This window comes from Anomaloglossus baeobatrachus, chromosome 4 (assembly GCF_048569485.1).
Source record: "Anomaloglossus baeobatrachus isolate aAnoBae1 chromosome 4, aAnoBae1.hap1, whole genome shotgun sequence".
NCBI classification, from domain to species: Eukaryota; Metazoa; Chordata; class Amphibia; order Anura; family Aromobatidae; genus Anomaloglossus; species Anomaloglossus baeobatrachus.
In genome coordinates, this window is record NC_134356.1 from 470,919,370 (window position 1) to 470,937,156 (window position 17,787).

Here is a 17,787-nt window from a genome sequence, read left to right on the forward strand (position 1 = left end):
CGGATGGAGAAGAGAGGTACTTGTTTTTTTATTTTGCTGGCTGCATGACACATGGTGGTCCTGGGGAAGCTGGCTGAATGACACATATAGGCCCGGGGGAACCTGGCTGCATGACACATGGAGGCCATGGTGGGGCTGGCTGGCAGGCTGCATGACACATAGAGGCCCTGGGGGGGCTGGCTGCATGACACCTGGGGGGGCTGGCTGCATGACACCTGGGGGGGCTGGCTGCATGACACCTGGTGGGGCTGGCTGCATGACACATGGAGGCCCTGGTGGGACTGGCTGCATGATACATGGAGGCCTGGGGGTGCTGGCTGCATGATACATGGAGGTCTATGGGACTGCATAATAAACATGAAGGGCACCTTATACATGGACTATAGGGGTGCATTATACATGGAGGAGTATGGGGCTGCATAATACAAAATGAATGACACCTTATACATGGAATATAGGGGTGCATTATACATGGAGGAGTATGGGGCTACATAATACAAAATGAATGACAGCTTATACATGGAATATAGGGGTGCATTATACATGGAGGAGTATGGTGCTGCATAATACAATATGATGATTCATGGGGCTGCATTATAATACATATAGGACTATGGGGGCTACATTATAATATATGGAGGACTATGGAGGCTACCTTACACATGCTCTGTGGGGGTGCATTATAAAACATGGAGGACTATGTGGTGCAGTATAAAATATGGAGAACTATGGCAAATGCATTATAATACATGGAGGACTATGGAGGTGCATTCTATTATATGAAGGGTTATGTGGGACCCTTTATACTATATGGAAGGCTATGTGGGGGCCATTATAGTATTTGGAGAACTATATACTAGGAGGGACAAAGATACAAGTATGGGATGATAATGTTTTGTGCTGAGGGAAAAAGGCTCTTTCCCTCAGCACCCAGCTTTCCCATGCTCTGCTATACATCTTCTCTCAGCACCCAGATTTCCCATGCTCTGATATGGGAAAGCTGGGTGCTGAGGGAAAGATGTATGACAGAGCATGGGGAAGCTGGGTGCAGAGGACAAGATGGATATCAGAATATAGGAACACTGGGTGCTGATAGAGGGATTTCAGATCATGGGAAACCTGGGTGATTTTTATCCCATACTCCGTCATTATCCCATATCCCAAGTGTCGGTGTACGTGGAGGGGGGGCCCAGGTCTGAACTTTGCACCGGGGCCCATCAAACTCTAGTTACGCCACTGTTGGTGGGTGTGGTGCAAAGTGTTCCTCAGGATTTATGGCATATCAAGATGATGATTAGACAGCATGATTATTGCACAGGTGTGCCTCAGGCTGGCCACAATAAAAGGCCACTCTTAAGGCCCAGTCACACTAAACAACTTACCAGCGATCCCAACAACGATACAACCTGATAGGGATCGCTGGTAAGTTGCTAGGAGGTCGCTCCTCTCTCACTGAAAGGAGCTGGCTGCTTATCTGCCGGGCGGCCGCTGGGCCCCTAACCTCCCGGGCCCGGTCACAATGCCGACTGCTGCGACCGCGGTAGTTACGTCCCTGCCCACCAAACACCCATTGGGCAGCTTGAGGGGAATAGGGCCACCCAGATGGAGGACTGGTAGAAGGAGGGCAGAAGTGTCTTTGCAGTTGTAGAGTTGTAGAGTGGAGGTGGAAGGAGAGACAGCTGTGACAGTGCAGGTCACGCTGTGGAGTTGGGCTCCTGTACCCGTCCCAGGTGCCCGACGTTGGCCTGACCAGAAGGAGCTGGAACCCCGGTCGCAGGGGTTAGTGGCAGGGAGCACGGTGCTGCTACAGAGAGCAGGCCGGCTGCCTTCTGCTACAACCGGGCAGGGAACAGGGCGCGACGGGGAACGCAGACCCTAGACTGGGAAGTAGCTTCACGCAGCCCAGTAATTCACCCGACGGGAACGAAATCTTCAGGAATCGGGGTACTAGCGCAACGAGGGGGATAGGACTTCCCATCCAGAAAATCCCAAGCGTGAACCCTGAGAGCAAGCTCACCCTGCTAGCCACGCAGGTGAGCGGGACCCGAAACGCTTCAAGTGTAAGGGACCCACACGTAGGACACACAGTGCCAAGGGACAAGGCTTCAGGTCAACAGGCAACACCAAGAGGACACAGATCCAGCGTGCCCGCCCAAGGACCACCGAGTGCTCAAGAGTTTGGTTTACCTGGTGTCAGCGTGAGTGACTTTGGACTGTGTGAGTACACGTTACCCCCCTTGCACCCGACGGGTTCCCCACGCCATCCATCACCGGATCCCGGGACACCACTCCCCTGCCCACGGAGGAGTTAACAACTTCAGCTGCCACACACCAGCGTCTCCGGGCTCCTCAAAAACTGGCAGCGGTGGTCCCTCACGTTACCACACACCGTGGGTGGCGTCACGAACATTATCCCAAAACCACCAACAGGTCCCCCCCTTTATTTCCGAGGGTGCCGCGCAACGCCGCCTCGGATCCGGAGACCCCTCGAGCCACTGCGGATCTGGGTCTGAGCAGCCCGACGGCTGTCGCGGAGGTGGCAAAAAAAACATCTCATATGGTTCTGTACAGTGTACAGTGAATACATCTGACATTTGGGGAATACACTTCCGTTTCACTAGCACCTCAAACAAAATGTTGTGTGCACTCCGAATTTTCTGTAGTCCCCAGTATACGTTTGTGCTCAGTTTAAATTGTGTTTTGAGAGTAACAAATTTAATTTTAGCGAAATATGATCATATGGTGTCTATTTTATATTACCATTCAAGGCCAGACAATACCATATGTACAACCTTTACAGTTGTAAAGATGTCAAAAGTAAAGGAGCATGCTTCCATAGCAGTCTATTAGTAGATCTGCCGACCTAGTGACTGTCATGGTTCACAATTACTGTGACCGTTCAAGAGCACAAAGTGGGCCCATATAATGTTCTGGCATGGGAACTTCTGCTGTCTATATCTGCTGTTGCATTTATTTATATACTTAAATTGAAGTAATGATTTTATCTGTTCCTGAACATTTCTGCTTGGCAATGACACTGACGTTGCAAAAGTTCTGCTTTATTACATTGCTGTGCACTCTTCATAAATAGCAAGGAGTTTTTATGCTCTAACAAAATGAGTTTACAATAACATCTATATGCATTATTAAAGGATCTCTTAGTCCTTACGGGGCTGGTGTACTTACTTTGAAAAAGCAAATAATAATAGCTCTATAAACCAGTTTACAAGTTTTTGTGCCTGATATTGAAATAAGCATTTTATATTTCATAAGTCCAGCTAGATATAGAAAAATGCTCATCACATTATACAGTTATTCTGACAAGAATTATCATCATCAGGACTAACATTTATTTAATAAGTGCAGTTTGTATTTGTTACATCTGTGTCTGAACACGCCCCTATTTCGCTGCCCTCAGTGAACTCAGTTGAGCCTGCAGCAGGATTACCGAACTGCTGTGTCCCGCAATCCGACAGTCTGGTAGTGGGTTCAACTGCGTTCACTGAGAGCAGCGAACTCCGGTGACCTGACCGCTGGAATGCAGGACATAGTGGCACAGCAGTCCACCAGTCCGGTAGCTGTGAGGCTCGGAAAAACGTAAAGGAGCCTTTATAGTTCCTGGAGTTCCCAGCTGTTGGGAGAACTGGAGGCTGTGAACTCTGGGCTGGGACATTTGGAACCTGGAACTTTAAAGGCTCCCTTAAAAGAGCCTTTAACTAGACTTTGTTTACTGGAGTTCCCAGCTGTTGGGAGAACTGGAGGCTGTGAACTCTGGGAAGAGTTCACAGCCTCCAAATTTCCCAGCAGCTGGTAACTGCAGGAACCATAAAAGAGCCTTTAAAAAGACTTTATGCTGAAGTCACTCACGGTACTATGTGAGCCGCCAGCTGTGACCACAGGTAAACTCAGTGCCAAACTGTGGGACTGTGCTGTCGTGTGACACGCAGTCCGACACGAAATTCATCTGAGGTCACAGCTGGCGGGTCACACAGAGGGTACCGTGAGAACCGCCAGAAGTGATCTCAAATCAACTTAGTGCCGGACTGTTGGAATATGATGCTGCCATGACACGCAGTAGATAGTCCAGCACTGAGTTCACCTGTGGTCACTTCTGCCACCTCCCTCACTGCTCTCAGTGGTGAGCAGTAATGTCTTCTAAGGCTGGGGCCACACGGGGATTACTGCGATCCCTTTGCATGACACTCGGCTCACGCTGGCAGTACAGCAGAGCCGAGTGTCATGCGAGTGTCCCTGCGACTGAGGTCCGACCGTGCGAGTGGACCTCAGCTGCAGGGGGTGGGCCGGCATTGAGGAGGGTAGGACCGGAACGGAGGAGGAGAGTGAGGGATTTATCTCCCTCTCTCCTCCGTAGCCGGCTATTGCCATTCTTGCACTGCACTCGCAGTACACCGATGAAACCGCGCGTGCAGTGCGATTTTTCTCACGCCCCTTACACTTTAATGGGTGTGAGAGAAAACAGGATCGCATTACAGTCGCAGCATGCTGCGATTGTTTTCTCGGTCCGATTAGGGCTGAGAAAATAATCGCTCATGTGTGCTGACACACAGGCTAATATTGGTCTGAGTGAAATGCGATTTTTTTATCACACTCCACTTTTTATGCCGTGTGGCTTAGGCCTAATGTCACAACTCACCATAGCCTCTGGCTGTAGCAGAGCTGAGATCGTCATGGGATGACATGTGGATTACTTCAGACCTGTGGGGGCGTTTCTGGGGTTAATAAATTGGTGAAAGAGGATGTGTTTTTTTATTATTGAAAATGAAGGATTTTTGTGTGTTTGTGTTTTATTCTTTTTACTTACAGGGTTAGTAATGGGGGGTCTCATAGACACCTCTCCATTACCAGCCTAGGGCTTTATGGTAGCCATCTAAAAAAAAACCTTATATTCGCCACCGCTCCAGGGCAATCAGGAAGAGCAGGGTCAGCCGGAAAAGTATTTAAGTTTCCCATTGACTTGCACTAAATTTGTTATTTATGACGAATATACGTATAGTACGAAATATTTGAGATGAATAATCCAAACCCAAATATTTCACTACTACTAGCCCATCACTAGTCATGAGATATAACAAATAAATATTTCTACGACAAGCAATAATATTGCTCATTTAGTCTCTTAGTAACATAAGGTTGCTATGGTAACAAAACAATTGCTCGATCATGTAGCCTATTTCAAGCAGATAATGCATATCATATTACTAATCAGATATAGGAAATTACAGAATGAAATGTAATGAGATCCTTTCGTAATGAACATGACAATAGCATATGTATAATGAAAAAAATATATACAGTATATTACTGAGAACTGAAGCTTAAAGGATAATTAATGAGATCACATTAAACATAGGTGCAACGTAAATGCTTTAAAACTTCCTGCTGATAAAACACTGATTGTATTGAAATAGCAAAGCACAGGTCAGTAAGTGACACATTGCTGGAATCAGGCTCTCTACTACATCATACTGCTCTCAGATTACATAGCATAAATCTGCTGCTGACAGATTTTCTGTAAAGACTCGTTTTTTGTTTTTTTTTTTTAAATTGCTGTTTAATTTTCTAGGGAAACAGGCGTTCAGTGGGATGAGCCCTGGTCCGTGCAGGCCAAAGGATGACAGCACCCCTAACCCTTGTGTCTCCACAGGTGGATCCTTCTGGGAACTTAAACCTGTGATAGTTAGCTTTTCCTAGATTCTTCAATACCACAGTAGATAGTGGAAACCATGGTCTCACACAAAGCTCAGTGCATGGCTGGTATTCACAGAAGTACCAGATATCACCGTGGATCCTCACAAATCTACAGTGCTACGAATTTTTGAAGAAGACTCAGGTTGAGTCAAAACGTTATAACTAGTGATGATCGAATACTTCGATTATTCGAATACCTCGCCACTATTCGACTATTCACGAATATTCGATGCGCAATGTAAGTCTATGGGAAACCCAAGTAGCAACTATTCGGAACTATTCGGGTTTCCCATAGACTTACATTGCGCATCGAATAGTCGAATAGCGGTGAGGAATTCGGAAAATATTCGCGAAGCCGAATAATCGAAGTATTCGATCATCCCTAGTTATAACCACACAAGTATTCACATTCAGGATGCATTGATGTAATTCTACCTCCTGTGCCAACTGTTGTAATGAATTTCACTTTTTTACAAGACTCTTGAGTTTGCAGTGAAAATTCCTCGGTTTCCCCCACTTCACTGCCCCCTCGCATATCTCCACCAGTGACTGCAATCCAAATTTGCGAATATTCACTTGTAGTAATGTCACTGTTGTACCAAATTTAAACCACTATGTATATATGATGACCGTCTTCACAGCGTCCCATGGTATAGCTAATGCCTTAGAAATGTTTTTGTAACCTTCTCTTGACTGATAACATTCAACAATGAGATCCCTTTGCTGTGTTGTAAGCTATTTACAGACCATGGTTTTTGCAGGAAAATATAATTAAATAAATTTAAGGAAAATCAAACTAAAACAGCTAAATTTTATATGGTGATAGTCACAAACTCCAAATGATGGCAGCTGTGTACTGACTATTATTGACCACGAGTATACATGCAATTGGTTAATTCTGAACATAACCACATCCCCAATTATAAGAGGGTGTTTACACATTTTAGTTTTGTTATTTTTATTTCTCCACCCAAAATTATTTTATTTTGTTTCTCAGTTAATTTGTAGAGGTTATAAGTAACATTAACTCCTTACTGACATCCACTGCACGTGCACGGGGCAAGTCAGAAGCAGGGGAGTCTGCCCCATCCTTGCCTGCAGTTTTTAACCTATTAAATCATGGGTCCCCAATTCCAGTCCTCAAGGGCCGCCAACAGTGCATGTTTTCAGGATTTCCTTAGTATTGCACATGTGATAATTTAATCACTTGCACAGTTGATGATTCCAACACCCATGCAATGCTAAGGAAATCCTGAAAACATGCACTGTTGGCAGCCCTCGAGGACTGGAGTTGGGGAACCCTGTATTAAATAATGCTGTCAATCTCTGACACTGGCATTAATAGGAACCTGTCACCAGATCTTTGAGGTAAACCAAAACAAGCACCTTTGCTGCATTCCATAAAGGTGCGTGTTATCCCCTGAAGTCTCCTGTACACACCAAAAATACCTTTTTACATTCTATAGCGCTATATGTAAATGTTTGGGTCCGGTCTGATGGGCGTCCTTGGTTGCCGCTCTTGTTCCTCCAGTCTGCACTGATCGCTGTCCTCTTGTCATGATTGACGTGGATGATTCCTCCTGCGCCATCCATGTTGCTGGGCAAAATACTTGCCCTTGCGCAGAGACATTGCCGGCTTTCACAGGTATAATTTGCTCTGCCCTACTAAGCCAAATACATAGGTGAGCATGCGCGAACCGGCAAAGTCTCTGCGCAGGCGCAAGATTTTGCCCGAGGATGTGGATGACATCTGCTGTGTCAGATGTCGGTTCGCACATGTGCACCTATGCTTTTAGTTCTGCCCGCAGTAGGGCAGGGTGAAGTACGCCTGTGCAAGCCGGCAATATCTCTGCACAGGCGCATGATTTTGCCTGCCATTGTATGTGCTCATCAGTGCTCGCATGGCGTAATCGTGGTTGCTATGACAGACGAGGGTCTGTTGAGGACCTCCAATGTCTCTCATCACGGATACTGTGGTGTTGCTATATATAGCATAAGCAATCAGACAATGGCAGGTCCATGTCCCCCAAATAGACAAACAAATACAGTAGAATGTAAAAAAAAAAATATATATATACCGTAAACAGGGTAAGTCATGCTATCCATAGACAAGGTAAAAAACAAGTGCAGAAAATATGCACTGAGTAGTCATATCAAAGCAATCAATCATTAGTATAAAACTCACCCATGCTAATGCAGTAAAAAAACAGGGTTGCATGTGGGGACCAGCACTTGTTTTTTACCTTGTCTATCGATAGCATGACTTACCCTGTTTATCTATAAACTTATTACCCAGGGGCATGTGGGGTCCTTCCATTCCCCCTCTGTTGCCCTATATGTACCATGAGAATTGCCCTAGGCCCCTGTATTTTAGTCTTATATAAATGAATAAATATTATTATTATTATTATTATAGTCATAATCATACTGATGAGGAGAATCATATTGCCAGGTCATTTTTAAAACCCACGTAAGTGGTAAAACAATTCCCAAAAAACAAGGCCAGAATTGCGCTTTTTTGCAATTTCACGGTACTTGGAATTTTCCTTTAAGATACTGTCCACAACTTTTTTATTTAAATACATGTATTTGAGGGTTAAAATAATTTTTGCAATTGTGTTTCAATAGTATTTTAGAGCTTGGGTTTCTACAGGCTCTTTCTTTCACTGTACATACAACTAGGATGTTTTCTGTGGATATAAATCAGATGAGAAGATCAAATAAAAATACAGAAAAAAATGTTACAAATTGTACAATCAACGGTCAGAATCAGCTCACTCTAACACATTGTGCAACCAACGATAGTGCAATAAAGCGTTTGCAAATCATGTAACATTTTTAATAAAACCCAACAGCAAAAGTGATTTCTAGCCCCAAATTCATGCATTTAAGTTAAAAAAAAATGTTTCCGAAGGTGGACAACCCCTTTAAGTTTCATCCATCCAGACATTTTTATGTGCACGGTAGAAAACTGCACCTAACTGCTTCCATCCATTTAATAGATGCCCTATAAAAATAATATTGTAGCGTGAATTCATCTATTTTAATCGATAAGACTAATGAAGCTGCATTTACACTGGCCGATATAATCCATTAGATTCTAACGGTAATGACCTATTACGATAATTGTGTAATGTGAATGGGCTGAGCGACTGAATGATGTGTCCAAAATTGCTCATTCATCATGTATGAAATCTTTTGACCAACAAAAAGGAGTAGTGCAAATTTAAGTTCTAAGTAGTGTTGAACGCGTCCCAAGGCAATAAACACTTCTTGTGCAGTTGAAGCTTTGTATAAGTACATATACGTTATAGTCGAACAAATGTTTTTGCTTTACTGATTCGATTACCTTTTCTTTGTACAGGATCAATGGACATGTTTATACAATACTTTATGTAGACATGTATTCAAAAGAAATACAATCAGTTATGGGATATGAATGTTGAACAGACCTACAATTCAGATTATCTGTCTGTGTGAAGACAGTGCACGATATTCAATGTTACCAAGTAACGATCATTATACAACTATTTCATCCATGATTCTCATCTTCTATAAACACTTGTCTAACATTGTTTTCTTGCTATTGCATCGTTCATCATTTAAATGATTATATGTTCTTGTAAACGAACCTTAAACGGGTTTTCTACTACTTTACTATTGATGACTTATCCTTAGGATTGGTCATCAATTTATGATCGTCCGGGGTTCTGACATCCCCGCTGATCAGTTGTTCTCAGTGGCGGCAGCGTTAGCAAACGGCCAGAAATGCTCAGTTCTGGAGTTGCTCCGTCTTCTGATAGCCGACAGGTACTGCACTTTCGCCTCCTATTGATTTGAATGGTATGCAGATGTGTAGTTCCCCACCGCGACCGCTATCAGAAGACGGCGCAACTCCGGAACTGAGCATTTCTGGCCACCAGTTTCCGCCACCAGCACCGTCAACAACTGATTGGCGGTGGTGCCAGGTGTCGGATCTTAGCCGATCAGACATTGATGACCTACCCTAGGGACATGCCGTCAATGTTGAAGCAGTGGATAACCTCCTTAATATGAGTAAGAAATGGCCACATGAAGAAAGGCCATGACATACCCTAATCTCCGTATACTGTCCTATATGACATGATGGATACATACACATTACTTAGATTTTGCAGTCCAAAAAATTGTGTAGTACTAAGATAGGCTTTGGCTGACAATGACTTCAGCTGCACTTCTGCTGCATGACTTATCAGTGTAATTTTACCTATGGAGGAGCTTTGCCTGACACGTCTATTTTAATAGATACTTGTATTTTCCATGAAATATCATTTCTGGTTTCATCTATTCCAATAATGCTGATTGTGCTATTCCTCTGTTATTCCTCTTTGTTATTTATGGATATTGACATCTGAGTGTTACCATTCCTCATATCAAAGAGACGTGACCCTACACTTTCCCGCCATGTCAAAATTCTAAGAGAAACCAAGGAAAAAATTGTGAAAACATACCCTGCTGTAACTAAATAAAAGCATAGTGCATATAAACATAGGGTACTTAGTAAACACTGTTTTTGATCAAAAAAAGCATAAAGCTATCCCACCAAACGTCAAGGTGTACCCAGTTGGATAGTACCTACACTCTCTAATATTAAAACCTTACCATGGGTCTAAAAGAGGCCTCAATGTGGCTAAGGGCTGAGAGCGACCGGGTCCCAACAGGACACACACAGTCAGGGGGATTCACAGAATGAAATATCCAGCTCGCTGAGAAGGGGGCCACTCCCTGTTTGTACTGAATACAAAAAAACTACATAAAAACTAAAAAGTACAAACAGGGAGTGGCCCTGGTAAGGTTTTAATATTAGAGAGTGTAGGTACTATCCCAACTGGGTACACCTTGACGTTTGGTGGGATAGCTTTATGCTTTTTTTGATCAAAAATAGTGTTTACTAAGTACCCTATGTTTATATGCACTATGCTTTTATTTAGTTACAGCAGGGTATGTTTTCACAATTTTTTCCTTGGTTTCTCTTTGTATCATGGCCAGTGTGAACATGGTCTCACAAGTTCCATGTATACCATCTCATACTCCGGCCCACTTTTTTGTTTTTTTGTTTTTGTTTTCATGTCAAAATTCTGCAGCACATCCTGAGGTGTTGGCAGGACAAAGGCTGCATAAAATCTGAGCGTATGTCAGTGGGTTTTCATGTGTTGTTGTTGTGGATGTTTCCCCACTCATTAGTATGGGTGATATCTGCAGCAAAAATACAGAAAAAAATCACGTTACAAATGTGAATCTGTTTTAATCTGTTTTTGTTCCAAATGTGCAAGGAAAAGATAAGCATTGTGTGCTTGGGACTTCAAGAATATCATTCACTTGGCTGGAACAGGAAATCCTACAGATTTTGTGACAAAACTGCATAGAAAATTGTTTCTGCGTTTATTTCCTGCATTTCTATAATCCACTGCAAAGCTTTATCACTAAAGGAGATTATATTGCAGCAGTTTGGCTCACATACCGTCCATACAGCATGGTGTGTGAGGCTCTCCGCAGCTCAGTAACCCGGGGTCATCATGGTGACGACCCAGGGTTACCATGGCAGTGATCAGGTCCCTGTGATCACATTACAGGGACCTGAGTACCAGGGAGAGGTAAGGGTGGTTTCACATCAGCGTTTTCCTGCCGCACTCGCAGATACGGCACAAGGACAGTACACTACAATAAAGTTCACTGGCAAGCTCCGGGCATATGCGGTCATGTGACTGGACCATGTGACAGCATGTGACCGGGGCTTGCCACACTGTCTGTGAACTGTATTGTACTGTACTGCTCTTATGCCGGATCCGGCAGTGCAGCAGAATACCGCTGATGTGTTTGTGCCCTAAGTGATTCCTCTCCCTGCCTTCGAATGCTGAGATCACACTGATGGCACTGATCGCAGCATTTAGGGGGTTAAACTGCTGGGAGCGGAGCGGGCTTCATTCTGGGCAGTGAGATCTGGGTCCCGGCTGTAACACCAGCTGGGTGACCTGACGGCGATCGTGGTGGGGGGGTACAGTGCCAGAACCCCCGCGATCGCCATGACAAAAAAAAAGCATAAAAAGAAGCAGGAAAAACACAAATGAAAAAAAGTACAAACGCAATAAAAAAATGTGACTTTTTTAAGCTGTTTTTTTCCTGCCAAAACATGCTTTTTTGTAGAAAAGAAGAACATAAAAAAAGCAACGTGGGCACATATCCTTACTCATAACAGCACAAGACAAGACGTGGATGTATTTACTAAAGAAGAACTGACAAATCCTCTGGAAAAATGGTGCACACCTTTGTTTAAAATAAAACATTACCCCTACACCACACTTTACAACACATGCAATCATTTTTTGGATCATTTTTTAACATAGAAGCATGTTGAGGAATACAGCAAACACAACTTCACAAGTATTACAAACTTATAACCAACTGTAAAGTCACACACCGATAAAAAGCGATTGGAGGTAGCCTACTGAAGTGTGACGCCAAAAGACCTCTGTCACTAGACATAAATATGTTTTTTTACCATGTGTAATACTGTAGATATTTTTTTCTTCATGTACCTCTCTATTCCTGAGATATGGCCCCTCTTCCCTTATATAAACCTTGTCTATTCATATAAGTGAGGGTGGTCCTCAACTTTTCTATGTAGTCTTCTTGAGGACCACGCCCCATTGGAAAAGAAAACGAAGTTTATTCATAGAAAAGTGAGGGCCAAATATAGGAGAACATCTGTATTTACACCACATAAAATTACATATTTATGACAAATGATAGGTGTTCTTTAGAGAGAACCTGTCACTTGCTCAAAAAAATTCACTTAAATACCTTGTAAAAATTCAAGATCTCCCCGGATTTCCACTCTTTTCAATTTTGCGCTGCATCACCCCATTACAGAGATATTCACGTTTTTTAAGCACATTATGTGAAATCTCTGCTGGCAGATCAACAGAGTTTTCTCTGTAGGCGTCTTCTAGTACCCCTTCCACCCGGAAACTAAGAATAACAGCACAGTCTGAGACTACTAGATCATCTGTAAAGCTGTGATTGGCATCGTCTGGAAAGGGTGAAATTCCAAGCCCACAGAGAACACATTGAAGAAACACCTAGTTGGACTGCAAGCAGAAATTTCACACACTGCGCTCCTAGAGCAACAAATGTGAATATCTCTGCAATAGAGTGGCACAGAAGAAAATTGAAAAACACTGCAGAATCAGGGGAACTCAGGAATTTTTGCAAGGTATTTAACTCATGGGCAAGTCTTTAAGAATATTATGCTACTGATGTCATACAGCAGTCATGTCTTTCTTTGTTGTGTTCTGGAATATCATTACATACAGTGTCCAATGTAAAGCGAGCAGATCATTAGCAACACAACAGTTTATATAAATATTATCTGATTGGTTCTGTAAACCCTGGAATATCCCTCATGATACACAAACTCTTATGACTACTATTACTATGCACTAGAACATGCTGTATGCCAAGCATAAAAAGAGGCACCTGTCCTCAGATCCCTGCAGCCATTGACAAATATATGTACTTACGCACCTGCTGAGCTTCAAAGTCTCCCATCATGTGTGCGGATTCACAATGTAGTATATCCTTGTCGGAAAATGCATTTAAAACAAACAGTCAATGAGAAAACAGAGAAGTAGAAGAAAACATCAGAATTAATGACTAAAGGAAACTGCAGCACAAAGCATCATTCAAACAGTGCAATGAATGCAGAAGAGCCACGACTACTGCACACGCAAGAACATTCATATGCAGATGGTCATCATAGGCTTGCGTCATTTCTAGAGCACATATAAGGCTAGGCTCAAAACAGTGGTTTAGTTTTAGCTGATAAATCACATGTATATATATATATATATATATATATATATATATATATATATATATATATATATATATACTCGTGTATACATATATATATATATATATATATATATAAAAAAAAAATACAATTGTTTATGTTTTTTGGGGTTTTTTTGCTTTATTTCAAACATTTAATTACATTTTGTGAATACTCTGATGGATCCAATCTATCTATCTAGCTGTCAAATCGATGCCAAAGTGCTCATTTTAGAGCAGGTTTAAAGGAAACTTGTCATCATAAGTGGTTATTTAAATAAACCTGTGACCTCCAGAAATTATTTACCTGCAGATATTATGGTAACCTGCATAGTCTGCAGCTAAATTACATTTATATCATGTTTAGCTGGTTTACTGCAACAGTGGCTACAGGGAGAAAATTAATTTTTATTCTGCCTGTAGTCGCTCACTTCCATCGGGTGGTGTAGGGAATTGTTACAGTCATGACTCACTGTACTGTTTGTGGCTTCAATTGCCCCCCGGCATACTGATGGATAGTCACTTTACACACAAAACACTGCTGAGCAGGCTGTCAATCAATGTGCAGTTGAGTGATTACAGCCCGCTCACTGTGTAGTGACTGTAATACCTCCCTACACGGGAGCGAGCATTTGCAGAGAGAACAGTACTTCATTTCGTCCCTGTAGCCACTGCTGCAATCTCCAATAAGCTTCAGAGGCATGATATACACACTATAACCTGCAGATTACCATTATATCTGCAGGCAAATAGTGTTTTTGGAGGAGTCAGGTGAGGTCCCATTTGCACACGGCCAGGATGCCAGACGTCTCCCTGTTGAAAGAAGTAGTTTAACGCCGGTGTCACACTTGCGATTGCCTCGCGTGTATCTCGTGCAAGTTCGTGGTGCATCACCCGTCACGGACTCACACTCTGCTCACAGGAGTGGGTTGGTTGCATGTATCTCTATGCAGCTGAGACACTCCTGTGAGGAGAGTGTGAGTCTGTGACGGGTGATGCACCATGAAATTTGCACGAGATACACGCGAGGCAATCGCAAGTGTGACACCAGCCTTAGTAGGATAAAGACATTGAAGTTATTCAGCTGCCATGTGCTGCTGTCATTAGTCATCGGGGAGGTTCTTCAGCAGTGACAAGTCACAGCCGTGTGTGTTGATTGACAAGCTGCTTGGCACATCTAATTTAGATTATACATGCTGGACTGGATGCCAATAAAGGAGGAGCAGGTGAGCAAACAGCAAGAAAACACTTAGAGCATGTGCGCACATTGCGTTTTTTCTTGCACTTCCGCAGCGTTTTGAACTGCAGCGTTTCAATGCCAAAATGCATGTGTTTTGTTTTCCAAGCAAAGTCTATGGGAAATATTCATATATTGTGCGCACTATGCGTCCAAAAGCACTGCGGGTTTTTTTGACAAAATTTTGTCAAAATCTCTGCGTTTGATAAAGCAACATGTCAATTGTTTTGTGCGTTTTGGCAGCGTTTTGCGAACATTGAAGTCAATGAGAATTATCAAAACGCATCCTAAATTCAAATCATTGCGTTTTACTTGCATTTTTAACGCGATCTGCATGTATATTTGTCAACAAAAACGCATCCGTTTTTGGCTGATAGTGAGCTCAAGGTCTTCCCTGATTACATCACATCCTCAACTAACGTAGAGTTCCATTTTGCAAAGACATTTTCTAAGAGATTCTACCTATTCAACAGAATGTAATGAATGATAGGTAGCATGAAATGACATCAGTAGATGTCTATTTTTTTAAAAAAAATTTTTTTCATATCTAGAAGCTTTATTCTATCATGACAATGTATTGGAAACGCAACTACCAAAAAGCAAGAAAAACGCATGTGAAAAGCAATCAAAACGCACCTAGAGGATGCGTTTATTTCTGCAAGGTACAGAACGCAACGTGCGCACATGCCCTTAGGGTATGTGCCCATGATGAGTGTTACTCGTGTTCTGTACGCAGCATATTTTTTACTGTGTCCCAAACGCTGCGTTTTACAATACAAACAAAAGTGGATGGGAGTAATAGAAATCTAATGTCCACTGTGGTTTTTTTTCGTGGCGTAAACTGACCTGCAATGTGTTTTTCTGAGTCGCAGTATGTATATTTGTCTTGTGGGAACGCTCAGTCTTTTGGGCATATTTTCCCCATGGACTTGCATTAGATATGGAAAATCCGCAGGTAAAAGACACACATGCATTTTTGGTGCGAATACTCAACGGACCTCACCAAAAACGCATGTAATCCGCACCTGATGATGTCACTACCAGGAAGTTTCAAAAACAAAACAGCTTTATTTAAAGGATGTCAAACCAAAAAGACAAAAAACGCAGATTAAAAACTGCGATAAAAACACTGCATCAAAAACACAAACAAAAAAAGAAATAAAAAAAGCAGGTAAACTAAGGTGCGTAGATGGCGCAGAAATTCTCCAGCTTCAAAAACTCATCTGATCCTGACCGTGGGAACGCAGCCGTACGAGTCAGGGCTGCAGCACTGTCCAGATGAGTAGTGACAGTGACACTTGGAGGGTTTATAACTCCATTATCTTTCCTTACTAAAACTTTCAATTTCAGCAGAGGGATCACTGCAAAGTATTTATGAGTCCTATAGCACAGCTTTGGTTAGGTTCCTTTTTATTTGGGGGTGGGGGGGGAGGCGCAGAATGTCTTTTGAGCTCTAAGGTTTATTTTTCCCAAGATACTGAAAACATTTTGCGAAAGCAGGGAAAGGCCATCCATACTTATGTAATATATGCATGATCTGGCCTCAATAGGATAGAGAGAACTAGAGAACTGGGCCTGTCATTGCAGCAGACAGCACCCAGCGGACTGCACCCTGCTCTCCTGTACATGCAATGTGTTAGCTCTTCCTGTGCTTTGTAACATATACCGTATTACCATTAATATGGAAACTCTTCTCATTTTGTGAATGCCCTCGTATGAGCGCAAGTGTGAACCTAGAACAAGAGCCATCTAATATCTATACACATCTCTCATATCTATATATCTATACACACTAGGCTGACAGGAAATGACCTCCTGATAAAACCTTTACATTTTACCCATAGACTGAACCAGCTATAGCGGTGTTAGTTGTGATCATGATGTGGCGATTTTATCCTTTACCCACTTTGGCTTTTGTATAACAATAATTGAAGATATATCAATAAGACCACAGATATATGGTTTTGTCTGATGCATAAAATTGTTAAATCTTTGCCATAATATTTTTTTTTCTACAAATGTAACATTTCTAGGAGAATTTCAGATCAGTAGTTTATATTTCACTCTATACTTAGCTAAAAGTGAACCTACGGAAAATGAAAAATGTCATGGTCTTCACAGTTCCTGTGTACAGCAGAAAAATGCTGCAAACTATTTATATTGCTGGTTATTCTGACTTGTACACAGACCTGACATTTTATTTTATCAGTAGTTATTCTAGCATCTGATGCTATAAGTGCGACTATATGTGTTACCATAGTAACAGATAATTGCTGCGCGCACAGACTTACATTTTCTACTACTGCATGTTGGTTGGAATCTGGCCCACATTCACTACCATCCATAAGGCCTCTGCCACACTCACGTGTAAAAAACGTACGTTTGCTGTAGTCCGTTTTTTGTATCCGTGTTCCGTATTTGCAGTCCGTTTTTCCCCTCCGTGTAGTGTCCGTATGCATATCGTGTGTCATACGTGTGTACGTGTGTGCGTTTTCCTGTGCGTGAAATACGTCAGTGTGTGTTCCGTGTGCAGTCCGTTTTTTGTGCGTGTTTAACATGTTTCACACATTGAGATAATGGTGATTACTTGGAATTAAATGACACATAGGTGTATGTGATTAGGACATAAATATAAGTTAACTATAAACTGTTTCCTGCTTGTATTTTTCCTTGGAGCACCTATGTGTTGAGACAAAAATTGTCGCAATGCCATTATCCACGGAGGCCTTAGTGTTTTTATGTTGGATTATATCTCGTCGTTTTGGCGTTAGACGGCACATGTTGCATTATGATAATGTAAGAAGAACCAGATTGTGGGTGCATCCACTAATGATGATGCGACCTATGCATGGTCATTTCCATACTTTATTTTTTGAGTTACGGAATTTCCCAGATAAGTTTTTTTCATACTGCCGTTTGTCAGTTGAGAGTTTTGATTACTTACTAAATATTTTACGACCTCATTTGCAACA

At 42.3% G+C, this 17,787-nt stretch overlaps 1 protein-coding gene across 14 annotated transcripts in view; it reads right to left on the reverse strand.

Moving 5' to 3' along the window:
* TJP1 (tight junction protein 1) overlaps positions 1 to 17,787 on the reverse strand; it is a 739,774-nt gene that overhangs the window by 443,918 nt on the left and 278,069 nt on the right. For 10 of the 14 annotated variants that reach the window (XM_075345702.1, XM_075345705.1, XM_075345696.1 and 7 more), the window contains exon 3: positions 13,273 to 13,326. The exons of the other annotated variants lie outside the window; for them this stretch is intronic. In XM_075345702.1, coding sequence (XP_075201817.1) covers positions 13,273 to 13,326 — 54 coding nt within the window. The remainder of the gene's footprint in view (positions 1 to 13,272; positions 13,327 to 17,787) is intronic. 14 annotated transcript variants of the gene reach the window in all.